This window comes from Typopeltis vanoorti, chromosome 9 (genome assembly GCF_054136105.1).
Source record: "Typopeltis vanoorti isolate ZY-2024b chromosome 9, IOZ_Tvanoo_1.0, whole genome shotgun sequence".
In the NCBI taxonomy this organism is placed as follows: Eukaryota; Metazoa; Arthropoda; class Arachnida; order Uropygi; family Thelyphonidae; genus Typopeltis; species Typopeltis vanoorti.
This window is the reverse complement of record NC_143557.1, coordinates 144,677,786-144,702,174: the sequence shown is the minus strand read 5'-3', so window position 1 is coordinate 144,702,174 and position 24,389 is coordinate 144,677,786. Positions and strand designations below refer to the sequence as shown.

General features: G+C 32.9%; 1 protein-coding gene across 1 annotated transcript in view; it reads left to right on the top strand.

Annotated features, from left to right (window-relative positions):
• The window catches only part of Rab2 (RAS oncogene family member Rab2), a 197,406-nt gene extending 174,017 nt beyond the window's left edge, over nt 1-23,389 (top strand). Inside the window, exon 8 of the mRNA XM_090398372.1 lies at nt 9,167-23,389. Coding sequence (XP_090254498.1) covers nt 9,167-9,262 — 96 coding nt within the window. The 3' untranslated portion in view covers nt 9,263-23,389. The remainder of the gene's footprint in view (nt 1-9,166) is intronic.
• The last annotated feature ends 1,000 nt before the right edge of the window (nt 23,390-24,389 follow it).

The window sequence follows — 24,389 nt, the reverse complement described above, 5'->3', positions numbered from 1 at the left end:
GTAGTACAGAAATACGTAAAGAACTAAAGATACTCAGTATTAGACAAAGTATATGAGTACTGAGAGAAGTGGATTGAACATATTGAAAGAATGGACAGTTCTAGACTACACCAAAAAAATAATTTGATACCACCCAGTTGAAGGATATAGAAGTCAGGGATGACCAAGGAAAAGATGGAAAGAGACCAGAACAGACCACTGGGCCTAAATCTCTGAAAGGATGATGATGGTATGTTGTCAGTTTAATGGACCTCCCATGATGAGTGCTAACTCCATAGAGGGTGCAACAATAATAATTTTGTTACTGTTCATTCAGACAACAAGAATGGATACACTATATTTTTAGGCTTCACTTATGCTTTTGACAGGAATACAGCATGAAAGACAGGTATATAAATTGGAGAATGTGAGATTGGATTATAAAATATTAGTGTGGATGAGAAGGATGGTTGACTTACTCATCAGAAAGTTATTTGTGGGAGATATAAGTCCGCAAGATATAAGGTGACCTGTGGTGTGTCACAGGCATGCCTGTGTCATAGGCATGTCCTTGGTCCATTGTTATTCAGTTTTTACGCTAATGACATTAGGAAGGATTTGATAGGTGACATACAGCTTTTTGCTGATGATGATGATAGGGTAACAGTACTAACAGAATGATTTGAATAGACTGGGATTGTGGGTATGTGAAAGTGGTTGTCAGTTCAATATTAATTTAATGTAAAATCATATCCTTTAGTGTGACGAGATATCCAATATCATATTGTATTGTTGGGATTATGCTAGGAGAAACTGATCGGGCTTAGGGTTCTTGGAGTTTTAGTATATAGAAAGTTCAAGGGTCATGCAGCAAAGATTGCAAATACAACATGTAAGATAAAGGAATCGTTTTTTCCTCTTTACAAAGTCATGATACAACCTCACTTGAACTATTGTACACAGATTTGTCTCCTGGCTTCTGTGGTTATGCTGTGCTACAGTGGAGAGACTGCAAAGGAGAGTTAAAGATGATATTGGGATTCTGGAATACAGATTATGAAGACCAATTTAGAATTTCTGGACTGTGGACATTAGCAAACTGGAGAAAGAAAGGGATGATATAATTGGGACTTTAAAAAAAAAAATGAGTCGTACAGGGTACCAGTGGATGAAATTTTTCAATTTATGGAAAGTGGGAAGAGGATGAAAGAGCATCTAAATAAGTTGAGAATGAATGCAATGAAGAAAGTGAAAGCTAGAATTTTTCTCTCATAGTGGTGTGTGATTAGAATGGAATGCCTTTGGAGGGCACCACCAGAGTACAGGTGGTGTGGATGAATTAAAAAAAAAAAGTATTACATCTGGTATGGATGATATGTGGCATTTCTCAATAAGTGCCTGACTCCCCAGAGGTCTTTTAATAATAATATTGCAGATCTAAAAATGGCCAAGAGTATTGCTACTATAGTTGTAAGGCTGTTGACTAACAGAAACAAAGTGTAGTTGCTATTCCCTTGTATGAGGCTTTGATGAAGCCATGCCTTGAAATATTCTACACAGATCTAATCACTTAAATGTTGGAAAGATTGACGTCTCAGTACCAAGATGATTTCAGGACTGGAATGTTGATTATGAGGATGCAAGTTATTCAAAAGTGCTCATTGAATAGATATCACATTGACTTTTACTTACATCTTTCAGTTTGTTTTTATTTAATTTATTTATTTTTAATCTTTGAACTTAAATCTCAACTTCCTGAAATCAGTGTATTTTTTAATGTAGAATCCTACATACTTTCCTCTTTTTTTCTTCCTGTTAGCAATTAATATTTTCTGACTATCTAGCATCTTTACAACCAAACACATTCTATAGAAGAAATCATAATAAATCACAATGTAACATTTACTAAAATAAAGAGCCAAAAGACTTCAGGCCGGCGATGCAAAATTATATAAATCAAGTAGATATTAAATTCAGCTTTGAAATTACACAAAGTAACATTTCATTTAAAACTGTATGTATGTATCTTCCTCATATTTTCTGGTAATTGCTAGTGGACATGTAGCTGTAATTAAAAACACTATTATATGTAAGCACCTCAAGTCCAAACTCTGCATTTGTTTTTCAACTTTGATTATTAGAAAAAGAACATAAAATATATAACTGGATGAATAATATTGATGATATAGTTTGTTAAGGATTCGAATTGGTGGTATTTGGGATGTTTCAGTACAACTGCAAACTAATCGAACCTATTCCTCCTTCTCCTCATTTATTCCATCTATCCCTCCTCTGGAACTGCCTTGCTCATGATGTGTTTTCCAACAAATTCAACCTATAGCTCTTTAAGAAGAATCTAGGAGCCCATGGCTGTCCCATCTATTTGTTTGTATATTTTCCCTTTCCATGTGAAATATCCTGCATGTATTGTGAATTTGAATAGTTCAAATATATCAGGGGGGAAGTGTGACTTCAGTAGATTGAGGGTTTCTATTAGTGGTACATTTGTGAATAGTGAGGTGATATCAAAGCTTACTATTAAGTCTGAGCTTTTTAGGGTATGGTGTTGTAAGATGCTTTTTAGGTGGGCTGAATTTTTGAAAAAAGGAGGGAGAATTGTTTGCGAGTGGCTAGTAGCTTAGCTAAATGTCTAGCCAGTTTGATGTGGGACTATTTATACTGTCCACAATTGGGCATAAGGGTGTACCTTGTTTGTGAATATTTGGTGCTCCATAAATCCTAGGTGTTTTAACACAGAAGCGCTTGAGTTTGTTTACTGTGTCTTTGTGCCAGGAAGTGACTTTTTTCAATAATTTACGTGCCTTATTCTTTTGTGTGTTGGTGGGATTGCGATCTATAATTTTGTATGTTGACTGATCTTGTAATAGTGTGTGCATTTTGTTTTTATAGTCTGTTGTGTCCATCACCACGGTTGCATTCCCTTCGTCTGCTTTTGTTATGATAATCTGGCTATTATTCTGTAGTTCTTTTACAGCAATGATTTTCTTATGCGGGATATTATTTTTGGGAGGCTTACACTTGATTAGGATGTTGGCCACATCTAAACGTATGTTTTTGGCTATTTTGGAGGCAGGTCGTATATTCTCCATTCGATGGACGCCATTATTTCAGCTTTTGGAACTTGTTTGGGGATCATGGCAAAATTGTGCGCTCAACTTAAAGCACTAGTGGCTTCTTTGCTTAAGGTGAGCGACGATAAATTCACGACGACGACGAGGTCTTGTTGTTTCTTTCTTTTAGGATTACACGGTGATCAGCACTCATATTTGTAGATTTAGGGACTCAAAAACACACGTGTTGAACACGTGTGTTGAGTCCTTAAATCTACAAATATGAGTGCTGATCACCGTGTAACCCTAAAAGAAAGAATCATCATAATCCATGGAGATGTGACCCACAAGCAGTGCAGCCTCTACGGTAAGCTGAAGATACGTATTTCTTTATTAACGAATCGACTAGCCTTTTTGAAAAGATGTAGAGACAGCAACATAATTCCTAACTGCATTAAACTAAAGAAGAAGTTTAAATCAACCAAAGCACTCCATGTTTATGCCCGTTTGGAAAAATGTTCAACACGTGTGTTTTTGAGTCCCTAAATCTACAAATATGAGGTCTTGTTGTAATTGCGGTCGTTGTATAGTGTTGCATTGTTGGAGATTTTCAAACTTATTTTGGTGCCGGTTTTTGACTATGTTGAATTCTTTTTTAGCCATTGCGTTGGAGTTCTGTTGATTACACCATGTTGTTATAGTCTCGCATATTGTGACAAACTGTGTTTTTGTGCTCTGAAGATGCTGGTTATAACACCAGCGAAATATCAGCAATAAGTTAATAAATTAATTATTTACTTATTTTTCTGTGTTCTAATATATACCGTTAAAAAATAAACACCCCTCCTATCTTATTGTCTTGCAACATAAAAATCCTGATTTAGTTTTCTCAGTTTACTATTTAGAAACCTGCAGAAAAACTTTAACAAGGATTAAGCCTTTTTCTAAGTGCCATGTTTCCAAATTCACCATTCTTAGCACAAGCAAACCCTAACTTATGAACATAATGCATTGGAATGTATTCATAAGTTGGTTTTTTATTTCTTTTTTTTAAATAAGATATATTGTTAAACTCATTAACGTATTGATAAACTTCAGGTATCATAAAATGTTCACAAGCACAGGGTTCTGTGTGTGTTAAATGAATTGGGATCACAACTTATTAGTCCATATGGTGTTTATGAATACCAAATGTTTGTATCTTGAAAGTTCTTAAGTAGATATTAAACGATATTTTTTTCTTGACCACAGAAGCTATGTAAAATTGACTATTTGGGAAATGTTGATCAAGTATCTGAGAAAAAACTATTTTAATACCAACTAGTTTCACCAAGAAACTAGTTGGTATTAAAATAGTTTTTTCTCAGATACTTGATCAACATTTCCCAAATAGTCAATTTTACATAGTTCTTAAGTAGAATTTCACCTGTATAGCACATTCTTTCATCTTTCAAAGTATGTATCAAGTTTAGTAGAAAATTTCTGATTCCTTACATATTTTTGTTGTATACTAATAAATATCTCAAATGCTACTTTTGATACACCTGCCATAAGTTTTCATCGCTTCCCCAAGGAGCATGCTTCCCTATTCTGGTGGCCTGGATACAATGCTATGTGAAATTCCAAACTCTGTCAATATCAGTAATTCTGTGGCCTGCTTTAAGCTTTCTAACAATTCTATACATAATAAATAATTGAAAAACTCGCGTAGAAATATTATTTAATGGTATAATTTTCGCCTGTGTGTCACAGGCATCTTCAGTACAATTAGGCACAAAAAATTAAACACTAACTGACAATTCCAAAAAGCGCCACCTAAGTAGCTGGTGTAAGATAACTAAAAAGTTATCGTACACCAGCTACTTAGGTGGCGCTTTTTGGAATTGTCAGTTAGTGTTTAATTTTTTGTGCCTAATTGTACTGAAGATGCCTGTGACACACAGGCGAAAATTATACCATTAAATAATATTTCTACGTGAGTTTTTCCGTTATTTATTATGTATAGTTATGTCTACTCACGGTTTACCTCTTTTAAAACTTATTTCTAACAATTCTTTCCCATGTGAAATCATCTAGTGATGTCTTTGAGACATTACAAGACATCCAAGTTTGCAACTTTATGCTTTTTCAAAAAAAAAGCTTCCTTCGAACACAAATTTGCTTAGTGCAGCCTTTTATCCTGTTGAGTGCTACCTTGTCAGATGTCATCTCCTTCCAGGAGGTTGACTACCATGAGTTTCCACCATGTACGGTTTTGTGCTTCTCTTTTGCATTCTTCATAGGACAGAAAGGTCCAGTCCTTAATATTTCTCATCCAATCTGTTCTTTGTCTTCCTCTTCTTCTTTTTCCTTATATCATTCCTTCTAGAAGTGTTTTTTGTAGGGATTCATGCCTTAGTATGTGACCAAGGTGGTTTTCCTTTTCTTAATGGTTTTCAACAGATTCCTATCTTCTCCAATCATCTCTAATATTTCTAAATTAGTTTTTTTGGCAGTCCATGGGACTCTAAGAATTCTTCTGTGGATCCACATCTCAAAGGCTTTTAGTTTATTTTCACAATATTTTGATATTGTCCAGGTTTCTGCTCCATATAGCAGTATTGACCATACGTAGCATTTGGACAGCCTAATTTTGTTTTTGTGCGAATTTCCCTTGAGGTCAGAATGTTTTTCATGCTAATGAAGGTTGATCTAGCAATTTCTATTCTTAATATTTCCTTATCGCACTTTCCATTCTCTGTAATTAGTTGACCTAAATATATATAACTCTCTCCTTGATCTAAAGTATTTCCTCTGATCTTAATATTTATATCGGGTACTTTCCCTTTTTCTCTTGTTACCAGCATGGTTTTAATTTTTTTGAAGTTGAACTTAAGTCCATATTTTTCACTTAGCTCAGCATCTCTTCTAGTAGGTTTTGAAGATCTTTTTTATTTTCAGCTAGCAGTACTGTATCATCTGCATATCTTAAGTTGTTTATATTCCTGCCTCCTTTGCTGACTCTTTTAAATTCTTCTAATTGCTGGAAGATATTTTCAGTATAGAGGTTAAACAATATAGGAGAAAGAACACAGTCTTGTCTGACACCCTTCTTTACTGGGAATTCCTCTGAGATTTCTCCTGATATTTTTATTGAGGCAGTTTGTTTCTAATATAGATTTATCAGTAATCTGGTATCTTTACCATCTACTCCTAAATTTCTGATGCATTTGATTAGTTGTTCATGTTGTATATTGTCAAAGGCCTTTGTGTAGTCAATAAAACATAAGTAGACCTCTTTCTGCTTCTCCAGATATCTTTCTATAATAGTTCTGATGTTGAAGAGTCCTTCTCTAGTTCCTTTATTTTCCTGAAAACCAGATTGTGTTTCATTAATTTCCATTTTGATTTTATGTTTATTTCTTTCTAGGATGATATATAACATAACTTTTGCTATCTGACTGATCAGACTGATTGTTCTGTACTCTTCACATTTGATTGTCTTCGATTTTTTAGGTATTGGTAGGAATGTTGAGTGCTTAAAATCTTTAGGCAGTTTCAGTGTCAGTTTCGTATATTTTTTTACATATGTCAATCAGTGATCTTATAGCCTTATCATCTAAAGCCTTTAGATATTTTGCCATAATCCATCCATTCCTGGTTTCAGTTTCCTAATGGCATTTGTTACTTCCCAGGTAAGAATAGTAGGCCCCCCCTCCAAATCTTCTTGCATTGGCTATTCTATCATGATTGTAGAGTTCCTCTGAATACCCTACCCATCTATCCCATATTTTGTCTTTCTCCATTAGGATGTTTCCATTGGTATCTTCAATGCAATGAGAGCCTACCCTTTTGCAAGATTTGTTAGTTAGTTCCCTAACCTTTTCATGAACTTCTCTGGTTTTGTGCTTTTTTGTCCATACGTTCAATTTCCTTGCATTTGTTGTTGAACCATAGTTCTTTTGCAATTCTACATTCTTTCCTGATCTCCTTGTTTAAGTTCTTGTATTCATGATGATTTTTGTGTTTCTTTCCTCCATCATTCTCAGTATCTTGTCATTCGTCCAGGGTTTACTGGTCTTCTCAAATTTGGGAATTGTTTGTTTTACTGCCTTTTTTATGCCCTCTTTAAATTACTGCCATCTATCCTCAATCTCATCTTTACGGTAAGGATACTTGGTAAAATCATGAACATTAACAGCAGTGGATGCCAGTTCCTTAAAAAATTTACCTTGCATTTCTTGATTTTTTAGGGAGCCAAGATCATATTTTTCTATGTTTAGAGGTTTTATTGTTTTCTTTAATTTTATTGCTGCTTTAATGACCACATGGTTATGGTCTGATCCAATATCAGCCCCTGGGTATGTTTTGGCTTGTAAGATGTTATTCCAAAATCTTTTTTTAATCATTATATAGTCAATCTGGTTCCTACAGCTGTCTCTGGGATTTTTCCATGTGTAAAGTCTTCTAGGAGGGTGGCTAAATAAAGTATTTGCTATTACCAGATTGTTTTCTTCACAAAACAGTGTTAATCTTTCTCCTCTTGGACCATGTGAACCTATTGCATGCGATTCAAAAATTTGAATGTGTACCTGCTTTCTGCTTGAAATTATCAGTCATACAAATTGCCTCAAGCTGATTCGTCTGAATTTGTGGTCGTAATCTTCAAAAATAGTGTTCTTCCTTAGGTTTTGGACACCAGTGTATCTTCTTAGGCTTACTCTATCATCAGACCTCTCTTGGCATAAGCATATTGTAGCTTGCTTCCTTGGCATCAAAAAATATTTGCTACTTTCCCTTTGAGGAGCTGTTAATCCTATGATATAATTTTCCACACAACCATTGAATACTTTTCTCACATTTGGGGCAGTGCTCCTAAAGGCTTCCTAGAAATGCTTGAATTCAATGCAGAAGAGAGTAGTTAGGTTGATTAATGACTTCTCTCACGAGTTCACCCACTTCTTACACATGCATTCAGTTTCTGCTGCTTGCATCTTATATAAATACTACCATGGCTGATGTTCATCTGAACTGGCATCAATAATTCCTTTACCTCTGTTAATTCTATCGAAACACATGCTGAGCTACTGAAAATTTCTTCGCAGAAATACTCAAAACTCACAGAACAGATTTCTCCTCCTCTGTATCTCCTTTACTGCTTCCCCCTAGAACAGTCTCCTATCTTATGTAATTTCCTCAGAATACAATCCACAGCTCTTTAAAGTAAATGTAAACAAGTTGCTTTTCACCCATCTTGTACTCACTAGATGGTGCTAATGTGCTGTAGGTTGCTTAATCTCTCATATAGAAGATCATCATTTAAAAAAATTATTGTGGAAGGTCCCACTATCATTTAAACCCACAGCGCCTTAAACCCATTCACAATCTGCTGACGTGCCACCTTCTTAGGCAACGCATTCCAATTTTCTACCACTCTTCATGCAAAAAAGAAATTTGCCCACCCTCCCTGAAAAAAAAAAAAAATATATATAAATTAAATAATATATATATATATATATATATATATATATATATTCCTAAACTTTCAGTGATGGTCTTTTGTTCTCCTGTCTCTACCCATTCTTTAAAAAACCTCTCCTGCATTAATATGGTAATTTGTCTCATATACCTTTCCTTCATCCTCTATCCACTGCATTTTGCAAATTGTCTTTCCTTGATCCATCTTCATTTTCATTAGAGACAAGAAACTATCTTAGTCATCGCCTAACCCTTTCCAATATCTCTTTATCCCTTTGTAAACCATTTGACCAATATGTAACTTGATCAGTGCCTTATACATGGGAACCATAATCTCCATACTCTTTCAAGTCAGTATTCTCTGCATCATGGCCAATTTTGTATACCAACTTTTTTGCTTATATATGATTGGGTATAATATTGGATAAAGAGGAATATAATTTCGTGTTTACTACAATATAGCTGTTGCTTTATGATAGCAAACATTTGTTCATGACATTCAGTTCAAGAAACAGTGCTGTGATCGTTTACTTGCTGATAATGTACATAACTGTTTTTACTAGCGTAACACTTTCACTTAACACATTTTAGCACTTTTAAGAAAATTATTAGAAAACTAGGAATGCCTTAATGTTTTGCTTTCTTGTTTTCTCTTATAGGCAAATGGAATTAAGATTGGTCCCCAACATTCACCAACCAATCCTACACTTCCAGCTAGTGGTCAGGGAGCCAGCCAAGGTGGTGGATGCTGTTGATGAGTTTGTCACCGACCATAAATTTAAGCTCCCATTGTCTCCCACGTTTAACATTGATAGTTTTCCTTACCTTCCCTTTCCCTGTCAGACTGTCTGTTCTTTCCCACAGTTTTCATGCCCTTTGTGTAGTTGTGTGTTAGAAAATTATATGTTTTGATATTTCTTCTTGTTTAAATATAACTGTGGTAAGTATGGAACATTCCCTTTTTTTTCTCCTCTTGATCTCCCCCTCTTGTTTCCTCCTCTATTGGCAGATATGCTTTTAAAAGATTCTCCAGTTTATACATTTGTAGTGTCAGCTGCCATTCTCAGATCCATTTGTTTGTTATGTATGAATATTCAGCAAGGATTCTCATAATTGCAAGAAGTAATTTTATTTTTGCGACACTGTAAAATATCATTTCTTATAAATGTCAACTTTTTTTTTTCCCCAGAATCAAAGCATTATAAGTTGCCTGTAATTGTTCTATACACATTCTCTGCTTGCACAGTTGTAATTTATTCTGTGATTCTTAATACATCAAGTAGTATTACATGAAAGAAAACTTTTTGGAACTTTTCTTGTTATGACACATTAGAAGATTGATATTAAAATCGATGTCACTTGGATTTGATTTTCAAAACTAAATTATTAATAAGAGAACTTAATTTGTTAATTGAACCTTTTATTTTGTCAATTGCTGACTTGCAGAAAAAAATCATAGTTGCATTCCAGATTCTGCTTAGTGATAAGATTTTGTTTCTATTTTATATTATCATTTGTTTCATATACAAAAAAAAAAAAAAGGATTGAAAAATGAAATATAAAGTATTTTATGGAATATTCTTTATTGAGAGTCCTGTGACAATTAAAATATCTCTTGGCATGAAATAATAATAATAAAAAAAGAAATTTCAGTTTAGAATTTCTTTGTAAATTTTCTTGTTAGCTAGAATTTGATATATCCACACATGTGTATCAGTTATTAAAAGCATTGCATAGTAAAAAAGCCTATAATGACTCATCATCAGAAACAAATCTATTTCTTTTCCTGCTACTAGATGGGTTTCGACCACTTCATATACCTTATCTCCCCTTCCTCCCATCAGTAGGTGAGGCCTGTGTAAAACCAGTTATTCATGTCATTTTATGAATCTGACAGACTGAAAGGTGAATAGTGTAACTGTTTTTAGATAGTAGATTATTATCATCCAATGTGAGACCACCATTTTGCGTATCAGAAGCATGAAGTGGCTTGAAAAGTGTATTTTATTTCTAGAACAGAATTCCCATATTATAAAACCTAAACCACCTATAGATTTCCATTGGAAAAGTTGGGGTGCCAGCTTGATCAGGTGATATGATTTATATTGTCCAGCATACTACCACTTGAGGTAATATGAATAGAAGAGAGAATTTTCTTCTTATTCATATATTTCATATCAATGTTGAAGTAGTGGGAAATGATGAGAATTTTCTTGTCTAAATCAACAAAAGCATTTATTACATTCCTGACAAAACTTAAAGCTCATGAATCACTTTTTTATTAATGGGTTTTTAATTGAGCATACTTGTTCATGCTCTGAAATAATTGTTTTTGCCATCTAGAATATTTCTACAAGTTGGGGAGGTGCAGAAGTTTTGTTGCATTCTCATGTTCATAGATAAAAGATTACTGTAATTGAATGTTCCCATATTATTACTACAATCATATACTTAAGGAGGAAGAAGAAAAAATGGAATTGATTTGTTCTTACCTAAAGTAATGCTTGTTTGCAGAATGGTTGACAATTCATATTTTTTAAATTTTCTTGGTTGTTTGATAGGCCAGAGGTGTTGAACCCACATCTTTGCTTATTCAACGCACAGACTGTGAGCAATTTTAATAACACAGCAAATATGAATATTCACATTAATTTCTGATAAATTAAATTTTACTTGATAGATTATAAAAACATGATTACTAGAGCAGCATATGAATTGTGTTGCAGCCTGATATCTTTTGATAGCCTGCAAAATTGGCAATTCATTTGCCAGTTTCATTATTTTAATAATTTGCAAACTCATGATAGATTGTTATAGCTATTGGTTTAAGCACTAAATAAAATTGTAAAACTAATTCTTTCCAATTTTAAGAACCATAAATAATACTTAATGCATATACTTATGTAAATATATATTCACAAGTACATCTTTTGTCTTATATTATAATAGTGGCAAGGCTATTTTATTTTGGAATAATCTGTCAAAACATAAATTTTACCTGGAGTTGTAGAATTCTTGGTGCAGCAGACAGCATCTCGTTGATTGGATCATTGTTATTAATTGTCAGTGTGAAAAATTAGGAAAAAAGGAGATAGGGTTGAAAGGTTAAGAATAGGAAAGAAAGACGGCATGGGGTTGTTAGTAACAGAAATCTCAATAAAGTTGGGTTTATACAGTTTTCATTGTCTTCAGACTGAAGTCAGTAAAAAAAAGTTATTGTAGTCATGTGCTTTTTTTAGTGCAGAATGAACATGGGAAGTGCAATCTGGAGAATAAAAAGGTGGGGAAAGGAATATGTCAATAATCATGTTTACATACATATAGATACATGCCATTTATGTGTATGCATACTTATTGCATACATAAGTGACATTTATAATACACATAAGCAGTTGAAATATGTTTCCAGCTATGGACATGCATTGGATGGTCCAATATATTTCTTTATATTTTACTTTGGAAGTATCTATCCCAGATGGATAAGATGTGGTTATTAAGTATTTAGGATTAAGCCCTTTTTATTGCTACTACACTACTTGATAGTGAGTTTTTGAACTTTAGTATGATTTCTGCTTGCTCTATTTTTGGCTTGTTTGCCTTCTATCATATGCATGATGATATGGTTGATTCTTTTGATTTTGAGGGGCAAAGAGATGGAGAGTCTATTTTTTTTCTTATCCTTTTGATCTTTAAAGGGGGGGGGGGCTATCATTTTTGATATGATCTGTTACCCTGAAAAGCAACATGTTGTAGTTGATGCTTTGTATGTGGATTTACAATTCAGTATTTAACTTTGTAACCGATGTAATGTATATACTCTTGGTTAATAGTGATGTTTTTTAGCATGGAGATATTTCAGTTTGCACTGTGAGAATATTTTAAAATCTATCCCTTGACAAGCATTAAGAATGCTTTTGTAGAATTGTTTAATGAATACAAAGCAGTTTCTGTAGTTTTGACTGCTGGATTTTGGTAGGCACACTCCTTCACTTAATTTGTGAGTGCTTCCACCCACACATAATACACACTAACCATTTGGCAGCAGCAATGTTGCCAAATGGTTAGTGTGTCTTCTCTTCAACAGGCTCTGTGTTTGAATTCCACTGTGAAAATGTATAGGTAAGGAGATAAATTTCATTGCCTGATGTGAGACCACTACCCTGCTTATTAGAGACTTGAAGTGGTGTAAAAAATAAAAGTTCCATGTTCAGTCTCTAGAGGAGGATTTCTGGATTGTCTAACACACTAATTAACCTTTTGTGGGTGGGGTCCATATAAAAAAAACTAATAATAATAGTAGTTGCAAATAAAAAAAAAACAGTTAATTAAGAGCATGATTTCTTGTTAAAGATATAAAGTAGGAACTCGGGAATTAGTTATGAAGGACCAGAGGATATAAGAATCAAAATGGAGGTAGTTTCCAGTTTGTTTCCTTGTGGAAAATTTTGAACCTCTCATTGCTGGTGTGTGTGATTGTGAAATGATGGAAATTAATAGGTAATTAGTTTTTAATTTGAATGGTTGATTTTATATGTATATATTATCTATTTTTTATTTTTGTTGTTCAAATTTATAAATAGATTGCATGTACTGTTTCATGATAAGTATCCTAACTACAATAGGTTAAATACCTTTTTAAGAGAGGAATACCACCTCAAAGTTTTTCTGATAGCTGAACCTTGAATGCATTCATTATATCCTCTGGGTTGAGAAAAATCTTTTAGGGTAAGATGTTATAACAGAACAGATGATTCTTATAGCTACTTGAACTTCTACATCAGAGTAGAAGTGATGTTCTCAAAAGATGCCAAAATCAGGTTCTCAATAATTAGTTTTGATTATGTGATATAGGGAGGAGAGTGATGCAGCAGATTCTTTGTAGGATACTATATGATGCATTGGTTTATATGGTATCTGAATTTTTTTGATCTAAATAGTGAAGATAATTTTTCAGGTAATTTTATATAAGACTGTCGAATTTATTTTATTTTATTACTATTGGCATGGGCATCCATTTTTCAATTTATTTGATTTTTCTTGGAGGGCTCTTCATGGGTGGTTGAGTATGCAGTAACATTTGTAATTTGGTAATGTAGTCATAATGTTAATGTTTTCTTTGCTCATGCAATTGATTTTAATTAGAATTTAGTAGTATTTTATCATTTATGGATTTTTTTTTTTTTAATACTAAATGAAATCACAGAAACTGATCATGAATCAGTAATTTCCATTCAGAAATAAGGAGAAAAAAAATGTTTAGGGATTTGGCCAAGCTGACTTTTTTGTGAATCACAATTTCACCTGTTGATGACTTGTAATCAGAGAGATTAATTACAAAATATTTCTTATTAGTAGGTATGCATTGTGGATTACGTTTAGTTAGCTTTAAAATTTTTTCATGCCACTGCATGTTACTTCTATTTTTATCAAGTTTCATTCTAAAATACATGCCATTGAATGGGAGAAACTTGTGTAGTTGTTTGATTCTGTGAGCCAAGCCAGCTACGAGTAACTCTCCAGTTATATAATTTCAACTTAGACCCTGTGTTTTGTCAGGTGTTCCAAAATAATTTAAAACAAGCCTTACTGCCAGAATAATGTGACCAGAGTACATTGGTCCCTAGGATATACTTCTGTGACAAGTATGAAAAAGTTGATAACTTCTGTTAGAATGAAAGTGTTTGGTAGCAAACATAAGAGTTATCCACAATAGTCTGTAGGTATTCTAATTTCTAATGGGGGAGGGAAGGTTCCTCATCTCTGAGATACTCACAGAACATGAAATTGTAAATTAAAATAAAATTTCTGGACATGCCTTTATTAAATAAGGAACTTTTAATGTGTTTAAGACTTCGGCATGTAACCAATTTATATAGTTGCTGTATAGTTATTATATTGTTGTACAGTTCTGTGTGAGCATATTCTTTGTTGGCTTAGTAAAACAGATATAATTCTGTATATTTAACTCTTCTCTCTTTCTCTCTCTCTCTCTCTCAGTTTTTGTCAGTGGTAATTTATATTCATTAAATTAGTTACCAATATTCAGTTTGCATTTGTATAATTATTAGCTTTTTTTTTGTATATTACTTCTGGCTTATTTAGAAAATAATTTTTCTTCATTTGTTTTTTTTTGTCATTATATACAGTTATTTTGGCATAAATTTTGCAAACTATTCCAATTGATATAATCAAAGATCATTTCATCATTCTGACTTTTGGTCTAGAAATTTAATAATTTTACCTGCCTATTAAAAAAAATAAAAATATTTTTCTTAATATAACAAACACTTAGTAGTAATTTTAGTTTCATTTAGTTCCTGTATAAATAATTTTTATATACATATATATTATTTTTTCATCTCATTATTTTCATTTAGTAACTCATTAGTTTGCTTTTGATCTGTGTCACAGTTGACTAAATTATGTCGTAGTGTATATTTTCCATGTACAGATTGCTTTGCAGTATGTTTTACTAGTATTGTTTAAGGAGTGACATTTGAGAATCTTTTCTGAGATTCCAGAAAAGTTAAGCGGTTTTGGGATTTTTAGACAATAGTAAATTTTTTACTTAAGTTTGATAATTGGACTAGTAGGATGGTAAAATTGCCTTTATTTGTGATGTATTTATTGTGAGGTGACTGTCATATTAATTATACAGTACCTCAAATAATCTTCGAATGAACAAACCTTCATTTAAACTGATCCATAAATGGAAGTGTCCACACCTTCAGTAATACAGCACTTCATTCATCTAACCCGCAGCTTTCCTGCTGTTGGATAATCAAAAGATTTTTCTAAAACCCAGCTGTGAAATGAGAAAATAACTGTAAATGTTAGGAGATGTCATTTAAGGTTAGCTGTAATTTATTTTATATATTCACTTTATTTGTCTTGATCCTATAATCCAGGTAAACCATGTAGGTGCATCATTAATATAAAACATATTGCAGCTGACTGCTTAAATTAAGAACTGCCACCTGTGGTCAATTCTTCATTTAAAAAAAAAAAATCCATGACTTTTCTGAACTTTTATTTGGCACTGTATGCAATAGCTGTCTCAAAAGCAGAAAGTTACTAGGAATATGCAGCAGGGGATATTAGAGCCATTAGTATTACATACTAACGATATTAGGAGAGGTATAAATAGGAATATGCAGTTTTTTTTTTTTTTTTTTTTTTCATATCAATCCCACACATAAGAGGTGACATCTATCTATAGCATATCAGTGCTGTGTGTGCGTGCTTACGTATGCCATGTGTGCATGCACAAATGGTCAAGAAAGATATTTGCATGATGCAAAGTTGGAAAGAAGTATGAGAAATCAAACTGATGTAGCTCTCCAGAAGTATATGAATATACTATCCAGACTAAGCCTATTTAAATACATGGGCTGCCATTTATTATTATTATTATCATCCTAAGACCCCATGAAGTCAAAGACTCATCTAGGAGGATCTTTTGTCATACACACACAGCTCATCATACCATGCCTTAAACACACTCAAATTCTCTGCAGACACCACACTCTCGTGCAAGGCATTCCAATCATTCATAACTCTGCATGCAAAAAACCTGCTTTTCACTCCCCTGCTCATACTCCAACATTGATCTATAACAACCCCTTACTAACTTGTAGGTCTCTATCATATCACCCCTCTTCCTCCTATCCACTAGACTCTATAAATTTCATCTTCTCAACCTTTCCTCATATTCAACATTCTAGAGATCAGAAACTACCTTAGTAAGTCATCTCTGGACTATTTCCAACATCTCTTTGTCCTTTTGAAAACCAGGTGACCAAATCTGTGCACAGAAAAGTCCACGTGTGGCCTAATCAAAGCCTTATACAATGGAACAAGAATTTCCTTACTTCTACAAGTCAGTGTCCTCTGCATCATTCCCAGAATTCTTTGTGTTGTCCTCACAATTTCAAAGTTATAAAGTGTCAAAATTTTGAAGACAAGGATGGAATGCTATCTATTCATAGAGAATGATAAATTTTTAATCAGAATTTTTTACCCCTTCATTCTGAGAATGATGGGTAACTAATATGTGGGATATATGACTTTAGAAAAATACAAAAGATGTAAAATTTAAACTCATAAAAAATACTAACCATAAAGAATAATATTAAGCGATAACCAAGCTCAGCCTTAGATACTAGGCACATAGTGCTCTCAGTATCGCATTGAAATTTGAGATTTTTTTTTGGTCCAAATCATTATTTTGAAAAAAGAAATCACATAGCATTTTGTGATAGAATATGAGAGCTATTCCAGTATTTTTATGTCCATTGCTTTGTGACAAGGTTGGTCTTATAGATAAGACATCTATTTCAAGATGCTGTAAGATTGTCCAACTTCTTATTTTATTTTTTTATTAGGCAATTTTTCTGCAGAAAATGATATGTCACTTCAGCCAGGAAAATGTCTAGGGTGCTTACCTAAACCAAGCACTTTAAGAATTAAGTTATTAGGCATATTTAAAACTCAAAGCATTTAATTATGAATTCAGGAAATCCATATCTGATAAGTGTTATTTGTTATATAATTGTTACCTCCTCAACAGATGTTGAGGAGGTAACAATTTTTTTGAACATAGGACATCCTTCATAGGTGAGGTATTCTCTACTAGAAAAAAAAGTGCTGTTATCACTTGATTTTATCACACCAAGTTATCTAAACATTTTGTTACATGAAGCAACAAAATGTTTAGATCTGTTCTTTCTTACAAATGCATCCTGCAGTTAAAATATGATCTCGTTTATTATTCCTAATTACATCACGTAAATAATGTTAACCATACATCATCACACATATCTTCTGCATAGAAAGAATGGTATGATAGGTTAGTAAATTATATGATAATTTAATTATATTTTCAATAGCTATAGCAAACCTATTTCTTTTTTTATTAATTTTATTTTTTCTAATTATCAGATTCATATAATTTAAGGGTGCTTCTGCATATGTACAACCGAACCAAAACATTTACTAATTTTATCTTTGTATTTAGCAATAACATTGATTTTGTTAGCTAAAGGCAAGCCCTTTAAAACCCTATCCAACTTTTGGAGACTGAGTGGGCAGTTTAATCTCTACCGGTAGCCAATTAGTGATATCTGGTACATGTCTATCATTAATTATATTATTATTTCATTACTCCTTCGCCTTTCTCTACTACTCTTGGGCCTGGCCTGCCAAGTTGGCTGAGTGGTTAGCGTATCTGCTCTCCAGTCAAAAGGCTGCGGGTTCGAGTCCTGCTGTGGGTGTGGATGTTTGTGATTGTCTGTGAGACTGGTGATGGTGGGTGGTAGATGATGTTGGTGTAGTTGTGGATTGAGTGGTGGAGACAGAGTTGTACAGTAGGTGCCCTCCCTCGATGAGTTCTTGGACTCCCTGGAGGTGTCACATAATAATAATTATAGAAAGCACTGATACGAGCAAACAAGTGCTGCCATTTTTTCATACCTAATCCTAACAGAATATGTTACTGTCTGAAATAATGTGGATTTTATTGTCGATTTTCTTGAGTTTACAGGATGAAAAACCTGAGTTTCTGGGAGAAAAAAAAAAAAAAGCTCGCTTGCCTGTGCCAGGGATCAACTAACTCAGGAACTGGTTAAAGATAGGCTGAGAAAAAGTTCCTCCAGTTGGCGACTAGACTTGCACTTAAGTCTACCTTTGGATGGTCTAGTGCAGAGGATGCAAGTACCATTTCCACTGAGCTACACAGGCCTCATTATTGAAAAATTTCCCCCTTTATTTTTGGCTTTTGTGTTTTATCTCTCTCTCCTGTCTTTATATATATATATATATATATATATATATATATATACTTATAAATGTTTTGAGGATAAAATACTGAATATTTTAGTTCTTAGTTTCTTTCTTGCTTTCCATTTAAATCCATTATCAAAAAGACATCAAAATGTTTGTAATCTTCAAATTATTCAAACTATGGGGCTTAGCCCTGAGAAAGTACTCCACATTAACAGATGGGTTGAAAAATGAATACAGTGTTTATTTATTTTTTATAGTTAGGATATAGGATGCATTATTTTGTAAAATGTTATTTCCTGCAGATATGTAATTATTAGATACATATTTTCTTATGAACAGTATGAATAGTTTACAATTCGAATATTAAAATTCTAGTTTTGTTTAGTCTCAGTTATTTACTCATTTTATTAGTTTAACATCAAAGTGTTTCTGCTTACTAAACTTCAAAGGTGTATAGTGAAACTCATATATTGTCAAAATATAATGTGTGGATGAACATTTTTTTCATAGCTGGTGTGTGACTACCAGCTGTTTAAAAAAAAAAAAAAAAAAAAAAAAAAAAAAAAGTTTTCTAGATCACTATTAAAGAATTTTAAAGAAAGGAATAATATGCAAGGTTCAGCTTGCTATGTTATTCATCATTAAATAAAATATCAAAAAATTTCATCTATAACCTTAACTAGGAGAAGGGGCTCATTTGTTTAATGAATTTTAAAAAAATCTTAAATTTATCTAGAGAGGGTGTATTCCTAGAGTATTAGAATTTATGGATATTAGATTATCAAAACCAATGAATTTAATTCATTTTATATGTGAGCTTTAAACTTTTTTAAACTCACTATTTGTTGATGTTCAAGTTGCATTATTGCTCAGATTTCTCATTTACACTTTTCAATTAAATTTACTACCATATATTATTTTATATATATATATATTGGTAGTGTCGCATGCCCATTTTGGTTGGGTGTGTGCTGTCATGTAGCTTATGCAACCCATACTACAAAATTCACATTGATTGGTCCAATGTAATTAACTGCATGGTAACTTTGAATACTTTAATTTATCAATTAATTAAAACCAAATTTGCATAGTGTGGAGGCCAATGTTTGTCTTAGGATATATTAGAAAACAATGATAAATAAAGGAGAATGCTATACTGTATTTGGTTGGTATAATAATAAATTCGGAATAGGAGGACATGGCTTACATCCTTTGACTACAATCATACAATCCGCAAAAGCTCTGGCAGAAAATGGGACATTCAGTGGATTGTCAAAACTGTTTCCCATTGTAAATATGGGCTAAAAAAGTTAATAATTATTTATAGAAAATTATACATATTAAAAATTTGTCTATATCGGTGTCCTAAACACGGTAGTTCACACTTCATGCATGCAAAACAGATGAAACTCAGAAAACAAACACAACAATTCATGACAAATGACAACGTGCAATTGGATTGTTTGACACAATAACAAATCACAGCCACTGATTTCTGGGTGCTATTGTCTCAGCACACACTCTGCCTTGCCTTTTGGGTGAGGCAGGGTATGTGTGTTTAGCATTCCAGTGGTTTAAAACCACTGGAATGCTAAGAATTTAAACCTGCTGCACTATCTATGTATCAGTTCAGTTAAAAGGGCTCAAAGGTGTCTGTATTTGTGACCGCACACTGGACTATTAACATGAATGTGATTCAGTGTTCACACGTCCAAAAGTGCCCTCTTCATGAAGCATTAGTATATTGTTTAAGTTTAGGAATCACGTGAAGCCAGGAAACAATTAGGGAAGTTTTTGACAGGAATCAATGCAAAAATATAATATCGGTGATATTGCTATTCTGTGGGTGTGCACCGCACACCCTCAATATATGCCCCCTGACATATATAATTTTTTAATGATAAATATTCTGCTCTGCAAGATGCCACTGATTACAGAAATCTTTTGACATCTTAAATGATTTTACTCTTGCATTCAGGTCACCATCAGTGAGCCCTGTCTTTCACTCTGCCACCTCCATATGCAACTTTTTAACTTACCTTTAAGTTGAAAGTATTTTACTGCAACAAAATGTTCATGTAGGCAGCAAGAATTTTTCTAACCTGAGGATGCATGGTATATTACTCATCTGACTATGCTACAAAGGCACTTAAGTTTTGACAATTCTTTTTGTGATGGTTTCATTTCAGCTGATATTTTTGATTTTGTTTGGCATCAAGACTTGCTTAGCAAATCGCTTTTCTTCAGCCTACCTGTCACTCTTTGTACTTGTAGTCAACTTTCTCTCTGGTTGTTCATTCACTGTGTCATGGTGGACAGTATCCTCTCTTTTAGGTTTTGCCACCAGTGCAGAAGTGCCTCAGGGCTCCATTTTATCACCTGTCCTCTTTCTCCATATATATAAATGATCTGTTCTCAATCTCCACAAATTCTGTCCAGATTTACCGACAATAGCACCTTCCATTCATCCTATTCCTTTAAAAAATTGTGTAGTTTTCAGACATCCCATTCACCTTAACACTGATCTCCATACCACCTTTCAGTGGGGTAAGGATAATTTGATCACCTTCACTGTGACCAAAATGTAGTCCTGCATTTTCTCTTGCAAAAGGGGGATCTCAGCTCAGATTCCTTAACCCTCAGTAATACACAGATCACCAAACAGGATCTTATCGCTCCTTGGACTGATATTAACCCCCCAGCCTTTGCTGTGAAAAACATTACATCAGTAACTTCCTCAGCCTCTAAAAAAAAAGAAGTTTTTTACTGCTGGGGAGTCTGTTTTACACCTGCCCAGCTGTTAAACCTATACAAATTCCAAATCTGGATGCTCTCCAAAGAAGAGCAATTCATCTTGTAGTGATCTTTCCCTCATAGATGCATGGCTTTTAGCTCTGTTTCTTGCACAGGAACTTCTACGGTCACTGCTACACTGAACTGGTAGACATAATTTTTTCATTTTTTGTTGGCTCAGGTAAAACAAAAGCAGCTGCTGCCCAGTATCCATTCTCAGTACAACTGCAACCACACCAAACATGCTTCTGCTCTTCATTTTTTATTCCACCTATTTTTTTTCCTCCCAAATAGCTTTCTGCATGAACCCCACACACGGTACTGATGTGTTATAACTACTTATACCTATTTTGTATGAGTTTTAAAAAAAATGCCCCTCCATCAATGTACATCACAAAAAATAAAATGATCTTGGAATCCAGAAAACAGAACAGTTGTAATCTGTATGTTTCATGGATCCTTAGATCAATTTAAAATTTTGAAGAATTGTGTTGCATTCCAATTAAGTTGAAGCAATAATATTTAAACAGAACCAACTTTTTTCCCTTTTTGTATCTTAATCACTGTTGGATGCTAAATAGTAATCAAATTTAACCTTCATTTATGCATGAATTGACCGTTTTTGAACTTTTTCTCACTAGTCAAAAAAAAAAAAAAAAAATGGCCTTTAGACATGCAAATAATGTTGCTAAAATAACTTTATAAGGTTGAATCCATTTAAATATTATGATTACAAATTTCTTTTCTCCTATTTTCTTGCTTAATTATCATTTTAGCTATAGACCGCTACAAAGTTCATAATGTTATGTAAAACATACAATCCCACACAATGGACTTGGATGCTTCTTTGAGTTTCCAGACCCTTACATTCATTCTTTCTATTCCTTAATGGGCCTGATTTCAAATCCCATTATTCTTTTGAATGTGTAATATGGAGAAAAATGACTTGGCATCACTGATAAAAAATCACCTTAATCTGACCTTGTTTAATATAAAGGACACTGTGCACATGTTGCACAATGAGAACATACTTTGTTACATGGCATCAGAATACCATTTAAAGGAAGATTCATAATTAATTGTAATAATGAATATGCCAAACAACATGCCTGCACTGTAATTTTACATTTCTCTTAATATCTCAACCAATTTTGCTTTTGTTTCATACCATGTCAGATTCTTAAGCTTTAATGTATTTATCTTTAATTACATCTGTAAGTAAATATTTTTATTCAGAAAACTTCTAATTTCTTAAAATATATTTTGCTAATGTAAAGTGGTGAATCTTTTGAATTTTACACACAAACTAGAAATTTTTTGAAAAAATAGAGAATAGTTAATGTTTACTGTCCATAAAGAATTCACAACTTTTACCTGTAATTTTTTTGTTTAACTGTATATATATATATATATATATATATATCTTTACTGAAGAAGCTGAAGTTTTATTTTACAAATCTCATTAAATGAGTTGCTTTTCTGACTGTTGCATCTTATTCTGATTTTTATTTTTTTTAATTATAAGAGCATTAGCTTTTTTTACCCCTCATCCCCACTTGTTATTTTTGCTTTCTTTTGGTGTTAGCTTGGAATCTATTTTGTGCATCTGACTGTCTGTTGATTATTTTAAGTTCACCAGTTTTTTTTTTTTTTTAATTTCTGTTTTGTAGGTATTCTAGTCATTATTCATAGTCCACTGATATTAATTAAAACTGGATGGATAGTTCATATTATCAGTTTTGTTTTTAAGTGCTTCTGTATATGAATATATAGACTGCATCTTGAACAGTATTAATTTATAGTGCTAACAGAAGTTTCTTCCTTGCAATTGGGATAGATTATATATATATATATATATAATATAAAAACTCCTTTCAAAACATTTTTGCTTTTGAGACACTAGCACTATTTTTATGTTTATGCCGAAAACTATTTGTGGAATAAACATTGTTTATAGCTTGCTAAATATTGACTTATTGGTACTATAGTTTCCACAGTTTTGACCTGCTGGTAATTAATTATGCATGTAATTTTTTTTGTGTGTGTGCACACACAAAGTAATTTATTATTCAGATTAATTTTTAAATTTTGTTTCATTTTTTTCTTTCATTTTTATTTAACTGTTCAGAATAGGATGCTATATTGTTACAGTAGCCAACTTATGATTTTCAGTTGAATGTGATTGTACATCATATATTAAAATAAATTTGTAAGCTTTTGAATTCAGGCAGTGAGCAATCTAAAAGATATGTTTGTATGTAACTGTAAAGCTTTATGTATTGAATAAAAATCTGGATAAAAAGTCATTGATATTCGGATATATTTTTGAATATTTTTTATTATATTAAGAAGCTACAGGTCAGGTGTGTGTTTTAAGAACATGAACAAAATTGTAGACCCATGAAATTAATTTGTTGATATTTTATTGGAAATCATCAAAACATAATTTTCAAGCAGAACTTGTTTTTTTCCCCTTTTTTTGAGGAATACGGGGCATTCCTCAAAATTATATCTCTATACCATAAATATATGGACAAGTTTTGGGCAATTCAACATGTAATAAATACTGTATGAATTTATTATATTTCTTAAATTTGATGTAGTCCGAAGGTCAGAAAAAAAAGTAATTGTTACAAGGTGTTTGGGCTGTTTTTAAACTATTTATTCTGCATTAGATACCAGCCACATTCCTATCTGGGTGATAGTACTGTGTGAAATACCACCAGCTTGTTTGGTCAAGATTTTAATGGCACATGACATAGTAACAATTATTAAACACATGTATTACCAAGAATAAACAATTTTATTATTCTCTGACAGAATCCTTGATCTTAGACACTGACCTTTTCAGCATGATTTCAAACATATCTTACAGTAAAAATAGATGCATTCTTAACTGCAGGTTTGACCACTTGTTCAAAAACAAAAGCTAGCCATAGTACTGCTCTGCTCACTGCCAAGGCGACCTGGCAGTGAACAGATGGATAGTCTACATATTGTCTAGATTAACGATATAACATCGAAAGAAACTTTCCCACTCTCTCAAGTAATAATGTTGCTGCTAATAGTCCCCCTCCCCCCTCAAAAAAAAAAAATTGTCTCTAGCTAATATCAAGGCCCTAAAAATCCTAACCAGCTCACCATTACAAAAGCAGACAAAGGAAAAGCTGTAGTAATTAAGGATGCTACTAAACACAACCGGAAATGTTCCCTTCTGTTACAAGATAAAACCAACAAAATCAATAGTTATATCCACAAACTGAATTCTTAATTTAGTGATCAGAGATGATATCAAAAAACAAGACC